The sequence below is a fragment of the Pituophis catenifer genome, unplaced genomic scaffold (genome assembly GCF_029215685.1).
Source record: "Pituophis catenifer annectens isolate HBS135680 unplaced genomic scaffold, rPitCat1.0.hap2 SCAF_8, whole genome shotgun sequence".
Taxonomy (NCBI): Eukaryota; Metazoa; Chordata; class Lepidosauria; order Squamata; family Colubridae; genus Pituophis; species Pituophis catenifer.
In genome coordinates, this window is record NW_027256888.1 from 3,525,212 (window position 1) to 3,535,267 (window position 10,056).

At 46.1% G+C, this 10,056-nt stretch overlaps 1 protein-coding gene across 1 annotated transcript; it reads right to left on the reverse strand.

Annotated features, from left to right (window-relative positions):
• Nucleotides 1–1,821: 1,821 nt before the first annotated feature.
• On the reverse strand, nt 1,822–6,790 carry SHISA3 (shisa family member 3). Its single transcript, XM_070948929.1, has 2 exons — nt 6,505–6,790; nt 1,822–2,210 (listed from the first exon to the last, which is right to left on the reverse strand). The coding sequence occupies exons 1-2, from the start codon at nt 6,788–6,790 to the stop codon at nt 1,822–1,824; spliced, it is 675 nt and encodes a 224-aa protein (XP_070805030.1).
• Nucleotides 6,791–10,056: the final 3,266 nt, after the last annotated feature.

Below are 10,056 nucleotides of genomic sequence, written 5' to 3' on the forward strand. Positions count from 1 at the left end.
AATCCTATCAAACTTCCCTGAGCACAAGCTTCGCTGAACTCGATGGGATTTTTTTTCCTAAGTAGCTAACTTCAGCACCGCGACGTTAAATCTTAACATAACATAGCTTAAGAATATTAATTGCTCTTGTTTTACAACTTGCTTTCAGCATAATACCCTAACTATTTATAAAACTCTTCTCTTTATAATAATTAATGAAACTACTGGTAAAAATAATTTACTACTCTTTTAGAAAGGTAATTAATGTTAATCGGGGGTGGAAAAAAAACAGGCATCGGTAACCTACTTCAAGGAAAAGCCTAGGTGTCAGGAAGGGCATCCGGCTAGTAAATGCTCAGCTCCATTTCGTCACCCTGACTCCAATCCCGGTGCAAGGGATTATAGCAGAGGTGAAATGCTCCCGGTTTGGACCGGATCAGACGATCCGGTAGCAATCATGGTGGGTGGTTCGGCGATCCGGTAGCAGTGGTGGGGGCGAAGCTCTGCCCACCCGCCCGGGTGTCATTTCTTCCTGGTTTTAACCAAGAAGTAATGTGTTTTTTTTGCACATGTGAAGGTGTGTGCGCACATGTGATGCGTGCGCACGAGTGAGCGAAGCGAGCGCGAGTGCGCGGCGCGTGCACTTCTGAACTGGTAAGGAAAGTAAGTAGATTTCACCCCTGGATTATAGGGTTGATTAAAAGGGGAGGTAACATACTTCGAGGAGAAAGATAAGCATGAAAACATCACTGATGTTAACTAACGTCTAAATCAGGGGTGGGAATTCATTTAGACAACTAAATGAAAACATCTTGGCTGATCTCAGGAAGTTAAGGAGGATTGGTCCTGGTTAACAGTTGGATAGAAGCCACCAGAGGAGAGAATAAAGTCAAAATACACCTCAACAAAGACACTAGCACTTGTGTATTGTTGCCAAGACGCCGACACGGCTGCATCCATGAAAGCACAAGGAGAATGAATTTCGCTTCTCATCCGAGAAGCTTCTTCAGTTCTGACTGGATGGTGGAGGATGGAAGGATTTATATTCCTTGCAGACAGCTGGTTATTTGCATCCTTTTTAGTGAGTCGTTGAGGCCACCTGGAGGTTTGTCTGTGTTGTCGAAGAGGCCACCTCTTCGACGACAAAATTGAACAGCCCTCTCTCAACAGAGGGGGAGGGATACAACATCATCTGTCTCCAATCTACAACACAGATCCTTTCAGTAGTTCCAAGAAGGCTCTCCACACCCATTTGCACAACTCAGGTGACCCTGAGGACACAGATAAAGCTCCAAGTGGCCTCAACAGCTCCCTAAAAAGGATGCAAATGACCAGCTGTCTACAAGGAGTATCAATCCTTCCTTTCCCCACCATCCAGTCAGAGCTGAAGAAGCTTCTCGGATGAGAAGCAAAACATCTTCAAAGATTCACTTAACAACCGGGAGACTATCCTATCACCGCAGTGATTCACTTAACAACTCTGGCAAGCAAGTTCGCAAAAATGGAGCAAACTCCCTTGACGCATGTTTCACCGAGCGACAGAAATTTTGGGCTCTATTGGGGTTGTAAATTGGGGATGGCCTGTCCCATATACTCCTATGCTTGAAAGAGCAACTCCTGCCAAAAACATGGACACTGAAACGAGCAACTCACAATCCGCCTAGTTTTCAATCCCCAAACCAGGGAAAACATCGCTGAAGCCCACATGGTGCTGATTGTGGTGGGGGTTTTTTTTGTAAACATGTCGTCCCTCGAAACAACAGGACCTCTTGGACTCTGGAGGGAAACCTTGAACCCGTTTCCCCCACAGAGCCAGTCCCAGGTCAATAAGGGGATCAGTTCCTACGGTGTGGTTGACACCACAAATACAGATGACTGAGAGGGGTTGAGAGAATGGCCCGTTGGCAAGCCACCTGCCGTGTACGGTGGCGGTGAAGACATTTCTCGGCTTCCGCGTTCGGGCCTGACGAGGGGAAAATGGCAGAGGGAGTCCGACGGACAACCGGAGTTGGTCGCCGGGCTGGATGGTCTTGAGGGAATCCGTAAATTGGATGAGCTGAGGATCATGGGTAAAGTCTCCATCTGGTAGCTTCGGAGGGAGAACCTGACGGGGGCCTGCGAGGTGGGCTTCGGCCTCAGGCAGGTGCAGCAATACACGGCGACGAAAGACCCCACGAAAATGAAAGCGACAAAGATGGAGCCGACGATGAGGAAGGGGATGTAGGTGGGCTCTGAGGAAAAGGAGAGAGAGAGAGGATCACGATCAGCCCTGAGTTGACAGAGACTCAAATTATTAAAGATATTCTTTGGTGTTCCCCAAGGTCATATCATCCCAACCGCTCTTTATAACCTAGCTATTCTGAACCAGCTCCCCAAACACGACAAACCCTCTGAAGTGAACTCAAAGATTCCTTTATTAGGAGCGCCGGCAGCCCCGGCAAAAAGTTTCTCTCTCACCGCAAGCTAACAAGTCCGTCCGTCCGGAACAGAGCTAGGGAGGGGCTTCACTAGCAGCGGTGGCTCTTCCGTCCCAAGGACCGGCCCATAGATTTCCACTGCTCTCCTTTCCTCTGCCTTCTGTAAATCCGTGCGTCAGGCACTGGACCCAGCTGCTCCTCCTCTTCCTCATCAGCTGCCTCCAGACCTGGGGGCTGTTGACTCTCCATCTGAGGGCTGACGGACGGCCCAGGCTCCGCCTCTCTCTCTCTCTCTCCGCCAGCTCCATTCCCCCTTCCTCCTCGGAGCTCTCGGGTTGCCCTGATGCTGACTCTGACTCGCACACCTCCTCCTCTGATTTGGCTGCTAGAGCAGACCACAACAATAGTAAACCAATGTATGGCTTATATCTATTTTAACAAAATATATATGGCTAATTTAGAAAGACCTCTGTGAGTACAGGTAGTCCTCGACGTACGACCACAATTCAGCTCCAAACTTATGTTGCTAAGCGGGACAGCTGTTGAGTAAATTCTGTCCCATTTTACGACCTTTCTTGCCACCGTTGTTAAGCGAATCACTGCAGTGGTTAAGTCAGGGACGCGGTTGTTCAGCGCCTCTGGCTCCCCCCTTGATGTTGCTGGTCAGAAGGTCGCTAAAGGGAATCACGTGACCCCCCCCCCGGGACACTTCAACCGTCACAAATACGAGTCTGAATTTTGATCCAGTCACCATGGGGATTCTGCAACAGTCGTTAAGTGTGGAAAAAGGTCATAAGTCGCTTTTTTCAGTGCCGTTGTAACTTGGAACGGTCCCTAAATGAACGTAAGCCAAGGACTACCTGTAATCATTGACTCGTGGGGTACAGAGAGACATCAATGTCAGTTTTTCAAGGGACAACACAAAATATCAGCAGATATTTTTGTAAGTTTTGATGTTCGCTTCAAAGTCCAAAAGTCTCATTTTGGGGCTCGACTGTCCTTCCTTCCATCTAACAAGCTTACCTTTCCTCAGATTAGCCAAGATTAATCAGATTTGTCAGCATATAAAATTATCCTTCAATTGAAACCTTTAGGTGACTTTCCATCTTGAACCTTTTTATTTCTAATTAACCCCCTTCCATGAGAGGCGAAATGCAGGTTGATATCGGTTATTGGCTGAAAACTTCCTACTGCTTAAATCCACCTGAAATCCCGTTTTTTTTTTCCCCCAATACTGTTGGCTCTTCATCATTTTTGCTATCTCACGTTTTTCTAAATAGTCTGAGAAGAACTTTTCATCCAAATAGAAGGGAAGGAGGGAGGGAGAGAGGGAAGGAGGGGAAGGAAGGAAGGAAGGAAGGAAGGAAGGAAGGAAGGAAGGAAGGAAGGAAGGAAGGAAGGAAGGAAGGAAGGAAGGAAGGAACGGAGGGAGGGAGGGAGGGAGGGAGGGAGAGAAGGAGGGGAACGGGGGAAGAAGAAGGAAGGAAGGAAGGAAGAGAAAAAAAGAAAGAAGGGAGAGAGGGAGGAGAATGGAGGGAGAAGAAGGAAGGAAGGAAGGAAAGAAGGGAGAGAAGGAGGAGACTGAAGGGAGACAAAGGAAGGATAGAAGGAAAGAAGGAAGGAAAGGACAGAAGGAAGGAAAGAAGGGAGAGAGGAGACTGGAGGGAGAAGAAGGAAAGAAGGAAGGAAGGAAGGAAATAAGGGAGGGAGGGAGGAGGGAGAAGAAGGAAGGAAAGCAAAGGAAGGAAGGAAGGATAGAAGGAAAGAAGAAAGGAAAGAAGGGAGGGAGGGAGGGAGGAAGGAAAGAAGGGAGGGAGGAGATTGGAGGGAGAAGAAGGAAGGAAGGATAGAAGGAAGGAAGGAAGGAAAGAAGGGAGGGAGGGAGGGAGGGAGGGAGGGAGAAGAAGGAAGGAAGGATAGAAGGAAAGAAGGAAGGAAAGGACAGAAGGAAGGAACGAAGGAAGGGAGGGAGGAGACTGGAGGGAGAAGAAGGAAGGAAGGAAGGAAGGAAGGAAGGAAGGAAGGAAAGAAGGGAGGGAGGAGAATGGAGGGAGAAGGAAGGAAGGAAGGAAGGAAGGAAGGAAGGAAGAAAGGAAGGAAGGAAAAGGAAGGAAGGAAGGAAGGAAGGAGAAGAAAGAGGGGGGGCAAACTATAGAATTAGATGCTATACAGACTCCTTTAGGTAGGCAGAAAAACCCAGAAGGCAAATGTCTACCTAGCATCAATGAACTTCTGTTAGTTTGCTCCAGTTTGGAAACTACAGTTCTCAAATCCTGGTTTGAGGCTTTAGTCTTCTTAACGAGGCCCCAAATTGTTGGGGGGGGGGGGCAGAGGCTGACTCTGTACACCGCTTAGAGAGGGCTGTATAAATCCCTGTAAAAGCGGTATATAAGTCTAAGGGCTATTGCTATTAATAAGTGACGCCTTTATTTTAAGGCACTTTCCAACATCACAATCGCTACACATACCATAAATCTACAACGGGGATAAATATGACGAAATAAACATTAAAATCGAAAACTGCTAAATAACTATGGCGGGGAATGGGAAATGCACTTCACCTTCGGCTGCTAGTTTGCACCATTATTTCAGAATTAAACTTCCCTGAAGTCAAAGAGGGATCCCAGATATATTTACAAACCGTTTTGAAGATTTATTTTATTTTATTTTATTAAGATGAAGGATTTGAACACAAGAGTTTTGATTTCTCAATCTTGATGCCTGCTTGATAGCACCTTTCCTTTTTTAAAAAATAATAATAATAATAACCCTGCCTGCCCGGCAGATGAATCCTATGAGTTATTATCATTTGCGTGGCATGCTGTGGCATTTAACTCGCCGGTTATAAGAGCAGCCTGGAAACTCCTTAGGGTAGATCCTATCTACCCTAAGGAGTTTCCTGGCTGCCTATCATTTCATAATTTTAATTATTTTTAAATTTTGTCTCTCTTTGTGCTTTTAATCAGGCTGTACACCGCCCTGAGTCCTCTGGGAGAAGGGCGGTATAGAAATAAAATTAATAAATAATAAAATAAATAAGAGCCTTGGTAGTACAGTGGTCTAAGGCACCCTGTTATTAACCTGGTTATTAACACAGCTGCCTGCAATTACTGCAGGTTCGAATCTCTCCAAGGCTCAAGGTTGACTCAGCCTTCCATCCTTTCTAAGGTAGGTAAAATGAGGACCCAGTTTGTGGGGGCAATAAGCTGACTTTGTATAAATATACAAAAGTATGAAGGCTATTGCTTAACGCATTGTAAGCCGCCCTGAGTCTCCGGAGAAGGGCGGCATATAAATCAAATAAATAAATAAATAAATAAATAAATAAATAAATAAATAAATAAATAAATAAATAAATAAATCCGCAACTGAATTGAGGCTTAGGATTCCCGCAAAAAGGAACCGTGGTCCTAACCTCCTTCCTCGATTGGGTCGAGAAGGGCTGCGCGGGAAGAGAGAGAGAGAGATCCTCTTCTCTGTCTCTTATAGCGAATCTAGCAGATTTTCTAGCGCGGGATCCTAGGCATGACAACTCTGTAGTAAAGTTTCCGGCTTTCAAGGGGCTCGCCCGGCCCCACGTTGCGCGGCTCCCCGGATCCGAAAGAAGCCGCTTCAAAGCGCTCCGAGTTGCGCGGCTGGGATTTGGGCTGCGCGTCTTTAAAAAGAAGAGGCGCGCAAAAAAAAAAAGTGCGCAAACGAGGTTCTTGACCCGCGAGGACGGGAAAGTGGGGTTTAAATAATAATGAAATTTAAAAAAAAAAAAAAGCTTTGACTAATATTTCTTTAGGATAACTAAGCCAAAGAGGACAGGACTGGGGTGTTTTTTTGTAATTTTTGTTAAAAAACAGTGAAATTGCAATTAAATCACCCCACCCCACAACCGCCAAGCAATCTCCTAGTCCTCAAGAAGATGCATGGATGGGGAACGCAGGCAAGAGGAAGACCCCTCCCTCGAAAAGAGGTGCAACTGAATTTCGGCTGCCACGGACGCAAGGGAAGCCTCCCTCCGACCAACCACATCCTCAACCCCCCTTGCAAAAGACGCGCAAGGAAAGCCGGGCGCGCCCACCTGCCCTCAAACCCACCCACCCACCCACCGGACACTCACGGGGGTTCCCCGCCGGGACCTGGGGCTCGGGATCGTCTGCGCACCCGCCTTGCTCCAAGCGCGCCTCGCTGGCGGCGCAACAATAGCGCAAGGCGCAGGAACCGCAGCAGATGGCTGCGTCCGGAGTGTCGAAGCGTTCCGGGCAGAGGAATCCTCCGTGGGATCTACCCTGCGCGTCTTTCCAACCGTGGCAATACTCGCCGGCGGGGGGTTTCTGCGCAAGGACCCCCCAGCGCCCAGCCAGGCAGCAGCACAGGAATAGAAAGCGCAGCCACCCGGCGCCCATGGCTTCTGCGCGGGGATGCTCCTATCTTCAGAGCCCCTGGTTGATTGTGTCTCCCCTCCCTCCTGGGAGGTCCCGGGGCAGAGTAGGGGGTGGGTGGGGGGAAATACTCCCCCCCCTCTCTCTCCGCTGAGAACACCCAGCTAGACTTCAGGGAGACCCCCCCCACCTCTCCAAAAAGGGCAGTGGTCAGCCATCAATAGGAGAGGCGGTTTGCCATTGGGGGGTCTTGGCCAAAGGATGCCCTGAAAGACCAGGGCAAGGGGGTGTCTGTGGGGCAGAAGGAGGGAAAAACAACCCCCCCCCCAGATGTCTGAGAAGCAGGGGTGAAATGCTCCCGGTTCGGACCGGATTGCCCGATCCGGTAGCGATGGAGGAGGGTGGTTCAGAGAACCGGTAGCAAAACCGGTAGCAGAGCTATCCAGGAGCCTGGATAGCTCTGCAGACAAAGGCACTGTAATTTAACACCAGCCGTCTGCAATTAAAGTAAGTTCAAATCTCACCAGGCTCAAGGTTGACTCAGCCTTCCATCCTTTCTAAGGTAGGTAAATTGAGGACCCAGTTTGTGGGGGCAATAAGCTGACTTTGTATAAAATATACAAAAGGATGAAGGCTATTGCTTAACGCACTGTAAGCCGCCCTGAGTCTCCGGAGAAGGGCGGCATATAAATCAAATTAAAAAAAAAAAATCTCTGCCCCCCACCCCATGCCCAGCTGAGCCGCGCAATCATCAGAGGCTTTTTTTTTTTTACTTTTAAAAGCATTTTTTCTACAACCTCTTTGGCCAAAAAATGCTTTTAAAAGTTAAAAAAAAAGCCTCTGATGATGGCACGGGATCGTCAGAGGCATTTAAAAAAAACAAAACCTTTTTTTCTTTTAAATGCCTCTGACGATCCCAGCTGAGATGCCTGATCGGCAGAGGCTTTTTTAAAAAGAGGTTGTAGAAAAAATGCTTTTAAAAGTAAAAAAAAAAAAAAAAAGCCTCTGATGATCGCATGGCTCAGCTGGGATCGTCAGAGGCACTTAAAAGAAAAAAAATATTTTTCTTTTAAATGCCTCTGACGATCCCAGCTGAGTTGCCTGATCGGCAGAGGCTTTTTAAAAAGAGGTTGTAGAAAAAATGCTTTTAAAAGTAAAAAAAAATAAAAAATGGCCACACCCACCCAGTCACATTACCCCCCACGACTAAGCCAAGCCCACAGAACCAGTAGTAACAAATTTTAGATTTCACCACTGCTGAGACTGAGGAACATTTGGGAGGTCCCCCAAACTTGGCACCAATTGGCGATGCCGGCAGGAAGTAGGATGGAGTTGACGGGGAAGATGACCTCAAGGTTAACCGAACACGGACAAATTCTTCCCGTCAGAAGATGCTATTTGGACCGAGCCTTTTTATTTATTTATTTTTTAAATCATTTTATTTATAGGGTTGTTTTTTCCTTCCTTTAACATCCATAAATGCTCGGTGAACAGTGTAGTATTGTCTGGGTCAATATATTTTAAGCACGGTACTAGGCTGTGAAGCCTCACTCTACTTAACAACTCATTCCCGCAACACTGTCAAATAATTTACCAAGACTGTTTTTACTATTATTCTTCTCTTCCTTACTAGTATCTATCTCTTCCCACTTATTACGATAACCGTGTTGCTTGTATCTTTCAATTTATATTGTTTTTACTTGTTTCCTAGTACGATTTGATAGCTTGTTAGTAACCTTGATTCTCACTGAGTGTTGTATCTTTTTATTCTTGATGAATGTATTTTATTCTCCTTATGTACACTGAGAGCATATACACCAAAGACCAATTCCTTGTGTGTCCAATCACACTTGGCCAATAAAGAATTCTATTCTATTCTGTTCTGTTCTGTTCTGTTCTGTTCTGTTCTGTTCTGTTCTGTTCTATTCTATTCTATTCTATTCTATTCTATTCTATTCTACTCTACTCTACTCTACTCTGCCTCTATTCTATTCTATTCTATTCTATTCTATTCTATTCTACTCTACTCTACTCTACTCTACCTTTATTCTACTCTATTCTATTCTACTCTATTCTATTCTACTCCTATTCTCCTCTACTCCTATTCTATTCTATTCTATTCTATTCTATTCTATTCTATTCTATTCTATTCTATTCTACTCTACTCTACTCTACTCTACTCTACTCTACCTTTATTCTACTCTATTCTATTCTACTCTGCTTCTATTCTACTCTACTCCTATTCTATTCTATTCTATTCTATTCTATTCTATTCTATTCTATTCTATTCTATTCTATTCTATTCTATTCTATTCTACTCTGCTCTACTCTATTCTACGCTACTTTTATTCTACTCTATTCTACTCTACTTCTATTCTATTCTATTCTATTCTATTCTATTCTAATAATAATATTATTTATACATAATCATAATAATGAACTGAGCCTTGAACTCTGGGCTCCTTGTTGCTGTTTGAGCTGGATGTCTTTCTTGCCCCAGATGGGTCATATCGGCACTAGATGCCACATTAGATACCTTCACCCTAACCCAACTCACTTCTAGCACTAATGATGTTACCTAGTTAGGTCACGAAATGACTGCGAGAAAACCACCAAGCTCAGAAAGCACCGAGGACCCCACAGTCCCCCCCCCCACTCCTCCTCTCTGCAAATCCCACTCCCTTCCAGCACTGATGATGTTATCTAGCTGGGTCGTGAAACGTCTCCAAGAAAACAACCAAGCTCAGAGAGAGCATCAAGGACCCCATAGTCCTCCCTCCCTCCCTCCTCCTCCTCCTCTTCCTCCTTTCTGCAAATCCCACCTCCTTCAGACACTGATGATATTACCTAATTTAGGTCACGAAATTTCTGCGAGAAAACCACCAAAAGCTCAGAAAGCATTGAGGACCCCCAGAGTGACCTTGAGGACAAGGAACCCCGACCTCAGCCTGAAAGTTTATCTAGATGCCATGAATCGGAGCCCCGCACACACACACACCCCATTTGTGTTTGTGAGTCTTTTTTCATTTTTTTCTTTCTGTCTCTCCTGCTTGGCTGTCAGAGCAATTACGATTTACAGCCGTCATGCAAAGAGCCGTGTGGTTAACTGGGCAACTTCCCCCCTCCCCCTCCGCCCGCCCCAGTCACTTCCTATTTGCAATGCTCTGGTGCCTGCATTGCTGGGATTCCCAGGGTGGAGTCTGCAGATAATAAATAAGCCGTTGGGTAACCGGGATTTATGGGATGATGCGTTATTCCATGCAGTCAGTTCAAAGAACGAGAAGAAGGCT

Excerpts from the sequence above, each read along its gene's own strand:
- SHISA3 (XM_070948929.1), bottom strand. The coding sequence starts at position 6,790 with ATGGGCGCCGGGTGGCTGCGCTTTCTATTCCTGTGCTGCTGCCTGGCT. Across the intron at positions 2,211-6,504 it reads GGTCCCGGCGGGGAACCCCC|AGCCCACCTACATCCCCTTC; the intron begins GTGAGTGTCCGG and ends CCTTTTCCTCAG.